General features: G+C 52.1%; 3 protein-coding genes across 3 annotated transcripts; 1 reads left to right on the forward strand and 2 right to left on the reverse strand.

Annotated features, from left to right (window-relative positions):
- Nucleotides 1-4,000: 4,000 nt before the first annotated feature.
- Nucleotides 4,001-6,769, forward strand: T069G_08163 (glycosyl transferase family group 2 domain-containing protein; the record flags this gene model as incomplete). The annotated part of the gene is made up of 2 exons (XM_056175373.1): nt 4,001-6,502; nt 6,581-6,769. 2 exons carry the CDS (start codon nt 4,001-4,003, stop codon nt 6,767-6,769), a joined length of 2,691 nt encoding a protein of 896 aa, XP_056026322.1.
- A 903-nt stretch (nt 6,770-7,672) lies between these two features.
- T069G_08164 (ABC transporter domain-containing protein) lies at nt 7,673-11,055 on the reverse strand (the record flags this gene model as incomplete). Its single annotated transcript, XM_056175374.1, has 2 exons — nt 7,673-8,387; nt 8,453-11,055. The coding sequence occupies 2 exons, from the start codon at nt 11,053-11,055 to the stop codon at nt 7,673-7,675; spliced, it is 3,318 nt and encodes a 1,105-aa protein (XP_056026323.1).
- A 1,062-nt stretch (nt 11,056-12,117) lies between these two features.
- Nucleotides 12,118-14,231, reverse strand: T069G_08165 (DHHC palmitoyltransferase domain-containing protein; the record flags this gene model as incomplete). Its single annotated transcript, XM_056175375.1, has 3 exons — nt 12,118-12,900; nt 12,975-14,020; nt 14,087-14,231. The coding sequence occupies 3 exons, from the start codon at nt 14,229-14,231 to the stop codon at nt 12,118-12,120; spliced, it is 1,974 nt and encodes a 657-aa protein (XP_056026324.1).
- Nucleotides 14,232-15,139: the final 908 nt, after the last annotated feature.

Consider the following 15,139-nt stretch of genomic DNA (forward strand, 5'->3'; position numbering starts at 1 on the left):
ACCATGTCCTTTTGCTGTTGGTGAGTGGTAGCACAAGTACAGGCATATGATGTCTGTTCAAGGGTTGGCTGGTCCAAGTGTACGAGTACATGAGTGATGTGTTGACGTGGCTATCCGATGATTGTGATCCCCCAATTTCTCGGAGATGCCCAGGATGGTTGCACGGATACGCAGAGAGAATGATGGCTACGGCGGCTACGGGGGGTGTACTTGATGAGCAAATATATGAAGCTGAATGCCGTGGGAACGAGCCGTTTGCTCAGCCACGGGTTTCCGTATCAGGTGCTGGCCTGGTTATTCCGTGATGAGTAAGTGTTTGCGCCGTGACAAGTAAGGGGGCGGCTGGTAAAGCCTATTATAACAACATTTCAAGTGTGGCTTTCTTGGCTCATGAAAGGGAGATTGTCGTGGCGTTTAGACGGCGCATGGCAGCGGCATGGAAGCATCCAAAGCAACCAGACGTTCCAAGGAGGCGTTAGCCAAGACCCTTATTGCAGGAGAAGCAAAGTATACAGCATTTAGCGCTCTGGATAGTGTAAGTCGTGATGGTGAGAAGGTGGTAGCATTGAGGCCAGCCGGTCCTTGATGCAATTACTACACATTGGAGTGGCCCCGATTATTGCCCTATAGACGTGAAGTCTGTGTACATACAGCTTCAATATTACTACCCTAGTAGTTACATTCGAACTACCAAGTAATCAGGTAGTAGGAGCTAGCTTACTGAATTGACACAGTTGGCTGCTCTCACAACGGCGTTCAGCTGCCTCCCTTGGGGTTCAACCAACGGCCACGTGCACACAGGTTTGAGAAATGATTTGCAGGCTTTGACAAATACCAATCAGCCTGGTCGGTAAAAATCTGCAAATACTACCGTTCCGGACGGACGGTACTGAGCTCGCGTATGTGTTGTGTGGGAAGGGCAACAAAGGAGTTGCGCTGTAAGTTGAGACCATGTCAATGCCCAGGTGCAACTATGCAAACAGAACGGAGAATTTACCCACCCAAAAGTGGAAATACGAAGCCGCGATGGAGAGCTGCCCAAAAATAGCTTCTAGTGCATGGACCAAGTGCATGTTCCGTGCCATTATGCGCAACAACGCATTCGCTCAGGTCCTTTACAGCCTCTGATTTGCAGGCCGACGCACTCGCCACCCACCACAAGCCTGCGGATACGGTGCCTGTGGCACTCACGATAGGCCTCGTTTAAGTCAAAGGAGGGACTCGAGCCGTCCAAGCAGCCATCGCCTCTTCCCTAGCAACCCTTACTTCTGCAGGGCCGGTCTTTGCTTTTTCCTCGCAAGCCTCGTAGCCAAATCCCACGGAATGGGCCGGCGTAGCACTACTGTACGAGGGAGCACCGTACTCGTACGTTCTCGACTTGTGCAAGGGGTACGGAGCTTCGAGGGGACGGGCTGGCCATCTTTGCTTTTTGGATGCGCTGCTGCGGTGGCGCTGGCCGTGCGTGTGTGGTTGTCCTGAATCTGGCGTGCAGCTGGGAGCGATCCAATCGGGCATCAGGAACTCGACTCTGTTATCTTTGGTGGCCTTGACGCCATGGAGCTATCGACGGATTGCATTTTTCCTCATGCCTGGCTGACCGGCCCTCTTCGTAGTCTGCTGCTGGCATCATGCATTAGGTACATGTAGAGTTGGACGGGCTTGCAATCTTGCCGGAGTCTCACAGATTCGATGCGATACGCTCTCTCGCGCCATCTGCCTGGCCGATAAGACGGAGCCACGAGTGCCGGGAGACTTGTCTGGCCCTAATGTTCCGAGCCGGGTGCCGCGGATTGTGTCAGCCACAGCTTTTGGTCGATGATGATGGCATTTCAGGCGAGTGCAAGATGCAGCTATCTGGCGCTAGAAGGAGTAGCTTGGAGATACTGTTCCGCACTCGTCGCCGCTTTAAGGGTGGTTTTGGCTGGCAGAAAACGAGGGCCCACAAGTCGCTCGCTAGGGTTCCCACAAAGGCCACCAGCTTTTCAAAGGTTTCTTTTTTCTGCCATTCTGTCAAATCTCACGCCCCCCCTGGACTTTTTGCGCTTCCACTTGAACGTAAATTTGCACCCCGGGCATCGAACGGGCGATTCGCCGAGGAACCCAGAGAGCGGGCACGGACTGAATCCATCTCTGGAAAAACGAAGTCAAAGCAATCAACTCCACTCAGACTATCTCCCGTCCCAGGGCTGCGAGGACGTGTTGTCGCCATTGGCAGTGGCAAGCCATTGAGTTTGCAGTCGCCCGCTCCAAGCGCTATCCAGGAACAGGCTCAGGCACAGGACAGGCACAAATAAGCTGGTTCCAACTCTATGGGGTCAGCCAAGGCCCTTGGGGGCGCTAAGCGGGGAGAAGAATGTCCGTATTACCGGCTTGGTCTTCGTGACAGCTGCTTTTGACTGTACGAATCCACAGCTATTGTGACCATGCCGGCGGTTGTTTGGGTCATGGACTAAAAGCTGTGGCCGAGGTAAACAGCGAGAGAAGCTTTGTCCTGGAACAAGGGAAAAGGCTATTCCCAATGGTCAGCACCAGCGGCTGCGGGCATTCACAACAAACTGTACTTGGGCTCGTGCGGGAGCAAAGGGCATAAACGAACTGCCATTTACAGGCCGCCAAGAAGCACCTACAGGCATCAGGGTCCGGTCAAAGTTCACGGTTAGGCCAGGGGGAAGGCTGGGCCAGCAATGTCTGTCATGACGGACTCTTGGATATTGTTCAGATTACTGAGCAAGGGTACGGATATGTGTTACTTGTACTGAGTGGTACTTTGTGCGAAGCCCTCGACCCGAGAAAAACGTGGGCGGTGGTCCGGGACCCATGAGGAAATGTTTCTCGCAACAACCCACTCATTGTTAACCACGAGGGGCCGTAGCATCGGTCTAGGATCACCTGCTCCGTATTGGAACCTGGTGTCTCTGCAGTGAGGGCTCAATCTGTTGTCTATCTGCTTGTACCTCTCTTTGACCAGCCGTCCTGCTTCGTTGCCGAATATTGGGCATCAACTCACGCCAGGGCCTTCGTTTACTCGCCGGTATCTTGGCCCGTCCTCTTCGCTATCGTATCGTTCCGACTGCTACGAGTGTCCTGCGGCCTGGAGTGGCGTCCAAACGGATGCCAATTCCCATCAGCTCGCTCTTGTTGCTCAACATGCCATGCCCACTCCCTCTGCAGCACCTTGGCGCATAAGAGCTGCAGCTTGATGCGCTTGCAACCTTGCATTCCCAACCACACCCCCTCCCCCCTTGCTCCCTTGATCAAACTCTGTCGTCTTTCTTTTTCCTGCTCTCAGCTTCAGCTCATGAGGGTGTTGATTTTGCCCACCATGCCCACCAGACCGAGAGATCGAGCGGGAGCCACCGATCGGGATGCTTTGAGAGTCCAGCCCACCAATTTTCTTAGACTGCCACATGCCCTGGCCTGATCTCATCCCTAGTCCATCATCCGCGATTACATCGTCGCCAGCGGCCTTGCTTCACTCCCCCACCCTCTCCCCCAACTCATACTTCTTTGCGTCGTCGCACCTCTTTATCATCTCCTCTCTCTGCCCTTCCCTCCCCTCGCTCATCAAGACCGCAGACGTTGCGTTCTCGGCCAATATTGCATAAGTGGACAAGGTGTTCGGGCATTGCCTTCGTTTTTGGTCCACACCACACTCACTTATAGTCGCTCTTCTCAACACCGTTCGTTACTTGAGGAGTTTGACCTTGTTGCCTAGGGGTTTGCTCTCCATGTTGCAGTAGCATAACTTGTTTCTTTATAATATCAAAACTCCACGCTATCAGTTTTGTCAATCACAATCACTTGCACGACGCTGCTGTATCAAGAGGTGGGCATCATTACCAGAAGTTTTACATCTACACGAAGACAGATTTGATAGGGTTTCCTATCTGACTCTTCAAAACCCCCTTGAGAGGGCTTGGGACTTGGATAGGCCCATTGCCTGGGGAACTCGAGCTTGAATACGTCACATTCACAGCGTCTTCATTTCATACCAGTCAAGATGGGTATCACGAGCTATTTCAAGGCCAGCACCAAAAAGGCTGAGCAGGAAACGGCTGCACCGCCGGCGCCGCCAGCCAAACCGGTTGCTCCTCCTCGATTACAGCAAGAAACTCGGCAGTCGATAATGTCAGAAAAGCCCCCTTCATCAGTTTCTGGAAACGACATGGATCTCCAGCCTCCCACTCCCAGATTCCACTCCCGGCCACAGTCCAGCTCTGGCAGGTCTACGCCGTCAATGCAGAGCTCCATGTTCCTTGATGATATCAAGCACGAGGTCATGGTCAACTACCTGTACCAGCAGCAGTGTTCTCAGCTCTGGGTCAGCGATGGATCCGGAGAGATTGAGGGTGTTTTGCTCCGCAAGACTCGAGGTCACTACATGGCCTGCCCTCCTCAATTGGCCAGCTCTCCCTTTGCATTGGCATGCGCTGCTCTCAATGTCCAATGTGCCATGACGGTCAATTCCCGTGTTATCAAGACTTTCTTGCAATGGTCTCCTGACGCCGTCGATGTGCCCCTCATGAACGGCCTGCGCGTCCAAATTCTCCCTACGATTGATGATTTGCCGCGTGCTCGTAAATACCAGTTTGCTGCCTTCGTCGCGTCTGAGGGCCTGCTGATTGTTTGGGATGACGACGCTCTTCATCTGGTCGCACGTGCCAAGGCCATTGAATCTGAGCTCATGGAGCTGGTCTGGAAGGCTGGCAACCCTGACGAAGAAGCCGAAGATGAGAAGAGAGCGCAGCCTGTCGCCGAAGTCGAAATTGATGAAGAGAGTGGTGAGATTAAGCCCGAAAAGCGACCTATTCATCTCCAGAACACGGTCCTCGTGTCTCTAACTCTTGTCCTGGTTACTGTTTCCCTTGGTGCTGCCTGGAGGCAGCTGGCCATTGAGGTTTCCGTCGACAGCACCTACATTCGTCTTGCACTCGTTGCCCTGGCTCCGGTTCAAATCTTCTTCACCCTCTTCTTTGCTCAAGTCATTGTCGGTTGTTTGGCTCAGATCTTTGGCCCCATTCGCCAACTCACAATCAACTCCAAGTTTTACTCTGCCCGGCCTCCGCCGCGTCTGCAGTCGGCCATTCTCCCCCACGTCACTATTCAGTGCCCCGTCTACAAAGAAGGTCTGCAGGGTGTCATTATGCCAACAGTCAAGTCCATCAAGCAGGCCATGTCCACCTATGAACTTCAAGGTGGCTCCGCAAACATGTTCATCAACGACGACGGTTTGCAGCTCATCTCGGAAGAGGATCGTCTGGCTCGTATTGAATTCTACGCCGACAACAGTATCGGCTGGGTCGCTCGCCCGAAGCACGGAGAGAACGGCTTTACCCGCAAGGGCAAGTTCAAGAAGGCTTCCAACATGAACTTTGCGCTCATGATTTCCTGCAAGGTTGAGGAGAAGCTTCAAGCAATTGAACGTCCCCCCGAATGGAGCCAAAATGACGAGGCTTTGGCATACGAGGAGGCTCTTAAGGAAGTCCTCGAAGCTGATGGCCGTGCCTGGGCTGATGGTAACATCCGCATGGGAGACTACATTCTGCTGATTGACTCTGATACTCGTGTTCCCGCTGATTGCTTGCTCGATGCCGTTTCTGAGATGGAACAATCGCCTGATGTTGGTATCATGCAATTTTCCTCTGGTGTCATGCAGGTTGTCCACACTTACTTTGAGAACGGTATCACTTTCTTCACCAACCTCATCTACTCTGCCATCCGATACACTGTGTCCAACGGTGACGTTGCTCCCTTTGTCGGCCACAATGCCATCCTTCGTTGGTCTGCCATCCAGCAGGTTGCCTACCAGGACGAAGACGGATACGACAAGTTCTGGTCGGAAAGCCACGTCTCGGAAGATTTCGACATGTCGCTTCGTCTGCAGGTTAACGGCTACATCATTCGGTTGGCTGCTTGGGCTGGTGAAGGCTTCAAGGAAGGTGTGTCTTTGACCGTCTACGACGAGCTTGCCCGATGGGAAAAGTACGCCTATGGTTGCAATGAGCTACTGTTCCACCCCATTCGAACCTGGCTCTGGCGCGGTCCCTTTACGCCTCTGTTCCGCCGTTTCTTGTTTTCCAACATTCGCTTTACGTCCAAGATTACCGTCATCTCCTACATTGGTACCTACTATGCCATTGGAGCTGCCTGGATCTTGACTGTGGTCAACTACTTTGTCATGGGCTGGTACAACGGCTACTTGGACAAGTACTACATCGACTCGTGGCAGGTCTGGTTCTCCATCATTATTGTGTTCAACGGCCTTGGTAACATTGCCCTTGCTGTCATGCGCTACCGTGTTGGTGAGCGTGGTCTGCTGTACGCCCTGTTTGAGAACTTTATGTGGACTCTCATGTTGGCCATTTTCCTCGGTGGCTTGTCATTGCACGTCAGCCAGGCTCTGTTGGCTCACATGTTTGAGATTAACATGACATGGGGTGCCACTGCCAAGGAAGCCGAGTTTTCAAACTTCTTTATTGAGGTTCCCAAGGTCTTGAAGAAGGTTAGTTTTCCCCCCTTAAAGCAACATAGCTTGCTATATGGTTCAGCGTATAAAATTTACTAACACTTCATTTTACAGTTCAAATTCTCTATGATCTTCTCACTGATCTTTATTATCGGCATGATCCTTCTCGCTCAGGCGCCGTTTGTCCCTTATGACTGGCAAATCAAGGACTTTGTCGCCATCCTGCCCATGGCCACCGTTGCCGCTAGTCACTTCCTTCTGCCGCTGGCCTTGAACCCTGCCCTCATGACCTTCTCATGGTAAATGGACATGTTGGAACTCATACCGCAAGAAAAAAACAGATAAAAAAAACAGAAGACTATACATCACATTTATAGACGGGAGGCATTGTCCCCCACTCAGTGGCCAAGCACAAGCTTTAATCCCACATCCATTTCCCCCCATTCTATCAATTCTCCATGAAAAGAAACGGATCGAGTTGTTTTACAATTTTTGCTTTTGCTTTTTATTCCCTTGTTTTTTCACGTATGATCTATGATCTTGGTCACAAGTCATAATGTTAGATTCTTAAATGTTAATACTGCGAGGTTTGGAGGCTAAACTGTTACGAAGGCTTGGGATGGGATATTATTTACGACTTTTTGGGTATTTGGGAGGGGGGGGTTTTACAATGGGATATGACGGTTATGGGAACGATAGTAGGGGAATTAAAGGTGGTGGATAGCTTAGCTTGGGCTAGTTATAGGATAAGGTAGTAATAGGATAATACGAGATTGTCCTTTTCAATATTGCAGTCACTCTAATGCTGATACTTGTGTGGATGGATCTGAGAAGATTAGATATGTTGTTCTATTAGAGCTTCACAACAGTCTATACGATTCATAAGAATGAAAATTCCCAAAGACAAGATGAATGAAAAGAAAGAAAGAAAATCCATCTATGTAACCCATAAACGCCTCTATGCCTCTTCATCTCAAAAGTCATGCACCAGACCCTTCCATCATCTCGTCCATCTATCCAAGTCGTTTTGTTCCACAGCTCTACCAGACGCTATAACACATAGATTCATGCCAAAACTTTAAAAACCCAAACCCAAAAGCTGGCAATCTGCGTCTCTCTAAATAATAATCTTCAATAGTAAGAAAGAAAAAAAAAGCAAAACTTTTCTCATCTCGAGCGGCTTCATCATAAGGTGCCTCTCATAATTTACTCTTCGTCATCAGTGTCGGGAGGGTGAGGAGTTCCCTTGGGGCTGTTAAGCCACTCAATGTGTCGCAGGCGACGACGAACTTCCCGATCCTTGAGCTCCTTCTTGGTCATCTTCTTCTTCTTGCGAGCCTTGAACTTGAGCTCGCCGTTATCCTCGACGCCAGAGTTGACGGCGCTGCTGACGACGGAGCTGGCCGCAGTGCTCGTAACGCCGCTTCCAGGACGGCTGTCCTCGAAGCGGCCGAGGTCAACGGCGGCGTTGCCGCGCTGGGCAACTCGTCCGTCGTTGACGAGCCACTGCTCAGAGCAGAGAGCGCCGACGAACTCTTCGTTGTGAGAAATGAGGATAACACCTCCCTTGAACTCTCGGATGGCCACGGCCAAACCTCCAAGAGAGTCTCGGTCCAAGAAGTTAGTAGGCTCATCAAGAACCAACAAATGCGGGTTGTTCCACATGGCACCGGCAATGACGACCTTGACCTTCTGACCGCCAGACAACGAACCAATTTCGTTGTGGTTGGCGATCTCAGGATCCAGGCCAAGATCTTCAAAGTGCTTCGAGATGACAGATGGCTGGAGTTCACGGTATCCAAGACCCTCACGAGACGCCTCGTGATCATCAAACTCTTGAACAAGCTTATCGAAGCCCAGCTCAAGCAGAGTCTCACGTGAAATCATGGTGTTGTACTTGGGGAGAGTGGCACGCCATTTACTAAATCAAAGAGTTAGTTTCAACGAATCTAGATTTGAGTTTGACTTTCTTTGTCTATCACTTACACTTCATATTGGAACGTCTTCTTGTACTTTTGACGACCAACAAGCGACTCGATTTGCTTAGCAGGTTTGCCATCCTGGAGATCGACAAACTTGTCCATCTGTTCACGATCCTGATCGGACAAGGCACGGGTCTGCTTCATGTGGACCTCACGGTCATCACCATGCTGGTATCGCCACTGCAGATACTGGTTGGGAGTCTTCTCCAAGTGCATCTCGACGTGCTCCAAAGCATGCTGCTTAATGTAGCCGATACGCAGGTTGGGGTGCTTCTCAACCTTGCCAACAGTGGGAATGGTCTCACCGGTAAGCAGCTTGATCAAAGTAGACTTGCCAGCACCGTTAGGTCCGATAATAGCGACACGCGAGGAGAGCGAGAGAGAGCAAGAGACGTCTGAAAGGGATGGCTTGGTAGCCTTGGGGTAGGTGTAAGAGACGTTGCTCATGCGAATGATGGCACGGGTCTGCGACTTGATACCAGTGAGAATACCAGGAGGAGGGAACTTGAACTGGACGTTGGACGCCGACAGAGTGTAGTAGCTCTTGGCCTCGGGGCGAAGCTGGACGAATGCCGCAAGGTTACCCTTGTAGCATGCGAGCTTCTTGTTGGGCTCATAGTGGTAAATGTCGGTGGTGACGTTGTCCAAGAAGCCAGAGTCGTGAGACACAATCAAACTGGTGATGTCGGGGTGCGACTTGAGGTAGTTCTCCAGCCAAGCAATGTTGGTAACATCCAAGTGGTTAGTAGGTTCGTCCAACAGGAGGACATCGGCACCCTTCAACATGGCTCGGGCCAAGGCGAGCTTCATCTTCCAACCACCAGAGAGAGAGCCGACCTTTTGGGACTGACGGCCCTCGGGTCCAGAGGTGAAACCAAACTCTTCCAAAACCTCGGAAATGTGCGCAGTTCCCTGGGGACCGATCTCAGGATCCTTGGAGACGAACTCAAGAATGCTGATGTCGGCGTCTTCGCCCTGGTTGTGCTCGACATAGTAGGTACGCAGGACGTCCTGGGGAGGGAAACCCTCCAGCTTGCCACCAGCGATGGCCTTCATGAGAGTGGACTTGCCAGCACCGTTGCGACCACAGAGACCATATCTGTGACCCTTGAGAAGTCGCAGGTTGGTGTGAGAAAGCAGCAGCATACCACCGTAAGCAAGAGAGAAGTCGGCGTTGACAATCTCGATCTCGCCGTCGTCTTCCTTCTCAGGGACACCATATCGGCGCTGGTCCTCTTCCAAATAAAATTGCTGGACGGCATCAGCCACCTGCTGAGGAGCGTCAGGGCTCTGCAGCAGGCTCTTGAGGTAGGGTGCAATCCTGGCAGAGATTCGAGCAATATGGCGATAGTTGACATCAGTGGCAACCATCTCAGAGATGTAGGCCCTAGCGAGCTGGTATATATCGGCCTGCAGCACGAGTGCGTTGTGCTTCTGCACCTCTGCGTCGAGGACCTTGGCAACGTCTTCGACGGTGGTTTTGGCAATAATGTCCTTGTCGTTACCCATGGCCTTCTGCATGGTTGCAAGAGCTCTTTCGGCGAGCTCTCGAACCTCAGGGAGAGAGGCACGGTCGCAGACACCCTTGACACCAGGTAACAGCTTGGGAAGGAAGGCTCTGGCCTCGATAGGATCATGGACAAGCTTGGTCAAGTTCTCAACAATGACGACTGTCTGTCTGAGAACCTCCTGCGAGGTGGTGGGAGTGTTGAGAGATCTCTCGAGGAAAGGCGTCAACAGCGCCAGCACAGGGGATGTGACAACAGCCACGAATGTAGTCATTGACAGGGCGTGGATGGCCTTTTGGAGGGTCTGGGGAGAAGGATGCTGCATAGTGTCGACGAGCAGGGGAATTCGAGGGGTAACGTCATCGTTGGACAGAAGAGTCGTAAGAGAGTTCATCGTCTTGACAGCCTGCTTCTCCACCTCGGTCTTCAAGTCGTGCATGCCACCCTCAACGAGAGGAATCAAGCCAGCGAGCTTGGCTCCCATGGCCTCGCGAAGCACATCCTTATCAGCAGCCTCCTCCTTGGTAGAGCCAACAACCATCTGCGACTTGTCGGCCATCTTCTGCAGCAACAGGTAGGCACCCACGGTACCCTGCCACTTGCCCGTCTTCTTGGAGAGATACTGGGTCAAGACGGGCAGCAGTCCAACAACCAGGGCCTCAGCACTGAGGTTGGCGAACAGCGCATCAAGACCATATTGGGCAGCCTCGCGGACAACAGAGCCCTTGTCCGACAGGGCATCCAGGGCAACGGTGACAGTGCTGGCATCCTGAATCAGGAGCACAACCTCGCTCAGGGCCTCGCGCGGAGGGAACCGCTCGAAGATGGCACCCAACAGGTTCTGGCTGCTCTCTCGGCGGAGCCCGCTCTTCTTATCAGCAGCCGCCTTCTTGACCTCGGTGAGGATGCCGTATGTGGTCAGGCCGGAAGATCCGACCGAGTTGAGGAGGACATCGCAAAGAGCATAGCAGGCATCGATGGACGCAGCGGACGTCTGAGCGTTGAAGATGGTGTTGATGAAGGCCGCGATATCCTCCTGCGATGGCGGGGGAGGGGCTTCTTTCGACACCACGAGCGGCGGCGAAACCGGGTGAGGCATTGCTGAGGTTTTGGAGCGTCCTGCCTGTGAGAATTAAAGGGGGAGAAACAAAAGTCAAAACAAGGAGATTCCCCAGAACAAAAAGGTCTCAGCCGCAGGACGCAAGAAGGGCTGTTCTCTAGCAAAGTCTGGGGAGGCAAAAGAAAGAGAAAAGGCGATGTTGGTCGAAGGAAAAAAGAAAGAATACGGGGATAAGACAAGAAGCTGAAAAGGGTCTGGTGCTGGCCCATCAGCAAGGCGCTGCGATTCGAAAAATTTCTCTTATCAGCCCCTTATCTCACTAGCCGGGTTGGAAATGCAACAGCCGCTAAGCATGTGCGGCTGACGTTATCGCCATTTGCAACTCCACGTGGGTCACGGCGAGCATCATCTGTGGCCGGACCGGGGCTGCTGTTATAAATCGAGGCACTGTAAAAAGGCTCATTCATTTCTTGGGATGCTGCTGGTAAATGCCGAAATCATCATAGTAGGCAAGTCATAGTTGACACAATTACATAACATTTCACTCTCTAATTTGATTTGATACATGTGCAAAATAGCAGTCAAAAGAAGAAGAAAATGCCAGCCATATCAAGGTCAATGCAAAAATGATAGAATTGAAAAAAACTTGCTTCTTGTCTAGACGATCCTTGTGTTCTCCGCAAAGTCCAGCATGCTTTAACTTTAGTTCATGATCCGAGTCTACACTTCGTTTGCCCATCGCTGTGAAGCCACCACGCCTCTCCAATCAAGAAAAAGAAATGATAAAAAAAAGAAGATTGGATGAAGAAAAGAAGAAACATCAAGTGAAAGTACAAAAATAGGTAAATGTACCGCCCACAAGGGGCATAATTAGAAACACATACACTTCCAACACGTTGCAAGAATCGTACACTGCTCCATGTATGTCCATTCTAATCGTATGTTTCCTTCGTGAATTATTCGAGTGCGAGTAAATCAAAAGAAAAAAAAGGCATCATCATTGATGGTTGTGAAAAATAAAAACGAAGAAAAGGTAAAAATGAAAATGAGAAAAAAAATGTCAAGAAATTGAAAGCACGCGATATACTGAGGTCATTAACATCACGGTTCACCCTGGCTTGAACCCCGGAGGGTGACAGGGCCTTGGAAGCCACCTTGGGAAGGGGGCTTGACAGCGTCCATCTCGAGGCCTCGAGAATCAAGCACTGGACGTTGGTCCCGGTGAAGACCAAATCGTTGATCGCCGTTCTCATAGCGCTTCTTGAACTGGTAATAAGAGGGCGTGCGGGGTCGGCAGAGAACGGCCAGGATGTTCCTCCAGAAGCTTGCTTGGTCAAATGGACGATATCGTTCGCTCTTGGTGAACTTGTGAGAGTTCATGAATTCTCTCGTCGTTTCGCCACGGGCCATCAAGAAGATGTGATATCCCATGAGCGCGGCGGGGTAGAGAAAGGCAAAGACTCCCAGGATGACCAAGGCCAGAGAAACACGGAAGTGGTCGATGGATTTGGAAAAGGAAATGTTTTTTTGGTTCATGTAAACAATGAGTTGTGCAAGGCTTGCGCCGATCAAGTAGAGGGAGAGGATGGTGGCAGATGAGACAAAGGTGAAAAAGTATCGGTAGTTGCGTTTGCCAACGCAGTTGTTGAGCCACACGCAGTGGTGGTCGTGCGTCTCGACGCAGTTGTCACATAGACGGCAGTGGTGAGCACGAGGGGGTCGCCAGATGTTGCACGTCCGGCAGTGCTTGACGGGGAACTCCATGGCGGCCGCCGTCGGCTCCGCTGACTTTATCAGTGTCCAGTCGTTTGTGGGGGGGTCGACACGAAGGGGATCTTCATGCGGCCCAAGAGGTGGGAACTGGTGAAGATTTCGGGGAAGGATCTGGTATCAGTTAGCATGCTGGGCACGTCCCGTTGCGTCGAGGAAAAGGGCCAAAGCTAAAAGGTGCTACTTACTCCGGGGTCCGAAATGGAAGCATGGAGGAAAGAGGAGAAGCAAAGGTAGGCAAGGTATGCAAAGATGATGGGGATGGCGGGAGAAATGTTGTGCCAAAGCCACGGCGCCTCGAAGACGAAGAACAGAACGCAAGGGATAACGATGAAGACTCCAGTAGCAACGTTGATAGGCCGCTGCCTAGTGTTTTGCCATCGGCCTCCGAAGAAGAACATGGTATTGCCCTCAAAGTACTCATAGTTGCGTTCTTTGCTGTACTTGTGCTGTACTGCGGTGCTCTCGGTCTTGGGTCGTAGTTGGGAATCAATAGGGTTTAGTCGTGGTGACGACGCAGTGGAGGCGAGTTTTTCCACACCAGGCGCGTTTCGATCCTCAGCACTCTGGGCCTGATCACGGTCACTCATCCCGGGGAGGAAAGTTGACCCAAACGACCGGGGGGTTTTGAGCATTGGGCTGGGGAAATTCCTCAAATCTCTCAGGCTCGTGGTTCCGCTCAGGTCAAGATGTGGGTGGGCCTTCTCCGGAACCGAGGCCTTGCGCAGCGGTCGAACGCTCTCGGACATGCTCCCTCCAGCATAGTGACCGGTAGGGCTGGTGGCTTCCGTAGCCTGATCGAATGTGTCGTGCTCGGTAAAGTCGGTGCCGCGGGAGGGCAGGTGCCTCTGCTCTTCGCTATACATGACGTGCTGGAACTGCGGCGGGCCATGCTGGGCCACTGGTGAAGGTGCAAAGTCGTGGATCACACTGCCATCGATATCCGTTGCGTTGTCGGGCAGGTCTCCAAACTGTGGCTGGGGCGCAGCTGGTGGTGGCTGGGTCGTCGCGAGAGGTCGTGCGGCTCCGGCTCTCTGGGCCTGCAGCTTTTGCGAGCTCATGGGGTGGAAAAAGGCGTTTGACGTGAGCCCTTGAACGTGGCTACGTGATGTCAGGCTCGGCGACGTTCCCAGCGCGGAACTGGTTGTGCTGGTGCCGCTTCCTCTCTTGCCGACGCCCAAGTTCTTCCTGGCGCCTCCCCATATTTTGGACGAAGCCGCGGTCATGGCCGTCTCTGGTCGAATCACCGATCCTGATTCCCTTGTTTGATGCGTCTTGGGTGCCGAAGTTGAAGCGTTACCGTCGGCCTCATCCTCGCTGGCGATGTCGGTCATGTGGGAGGATACAACGCTCCCAGGGCGATGTCCATCTGGAGTCGAAGATGCGGGATGTGAGAAAGTCGGGACATTGCCAGTCGGCGAAACGGGCTCGTCTTGGGACGCCATCGTGATGGTTCCGTATGTGCAAATTCCCTGAGTTGTGCTATAACATAGCCCGTTCTCTCAATCTTTTCTTTTTTTTCCGTCGAAGTTTTTTTTTTTTTCTTATTCAAGGCCCCTTCAGAGAGCACGAGATCCGAGTGTTCCGCCAAAATCTCACTGCGAAAAAAGAAGACCGTGGCGAACAGCGTATGACAGATCGACTCGAGGTTTGACAAATTTGCGGCTACCGGAAACACGCAGGGGGGACGAAATAAGATGGGTGGTTCCGCGCGATGGGAAAATGGCTGTGTGGGAAAATGGTAATTCGGGTGGCCGCTTTGTAAGAAGTGTCGCGCAAGAAGTCGTCGAGTTGGGGATCGGATCGCGAGATTCCAAATGGGCGTATCAATCAAAGGAGCGTAAAATGAAAGGCTGTGTTTAAAAAAAAGACAAGGGAGAGAGAGCGTAAACGAATCGAAAAAACTAGGTACAGTCGGTTAGAGGGAGCGTCGGAAGCGGGGATGCTTCAAGATGGGAAAAGAAAAGAAAAAATGGTGACAAAGGCAGTTTCGGAGGGTTGATGGACAGGCCGGAAGGATGCCCGCTCCGGCAAAAGCGGAGGAAAGAAAGAGAGAGAGAGAAGCAGCGAGTTAAACATGCGAATTCCTTTTTCCTCAGTCGCGAGTCTCTCTGCCGTTCGTCCACTTTTCGACGCCTGTTAACGAGGCTGCAGGCATGCGCCCAGACCCTCCTTTTTCCCTGGCAGGGCAAAAGGGGCTGGCCATTGGTGCGTTTGTCTCTGCGCAATTTGGAGGTTGAGGCCGGCAGCGGTAGCGGCCGTCCGAGCGTGTCGTATTGAGTACTTACAGGTTAGCCTGCAGATGGTGGAAATTACAGGGCTGCTTCGAATCTTTCAAGTCTAGCCGGCGTAG

This window comes from Trichoderma breve, chromosome 5, assembly GCF_028502605.1.
Source record: "Trichoderma breve strain T069 chromosome 5, whole genome shotgun sequence".
In the NCBI taxonomy this organism is placed as follows: domain Eukaryota; kingdom Fungi; phylum Ascomycota; class Sordariomycetes; order Hypocreales; family Hypocreaceae; genus Trichoderma; species Trichoderma breve.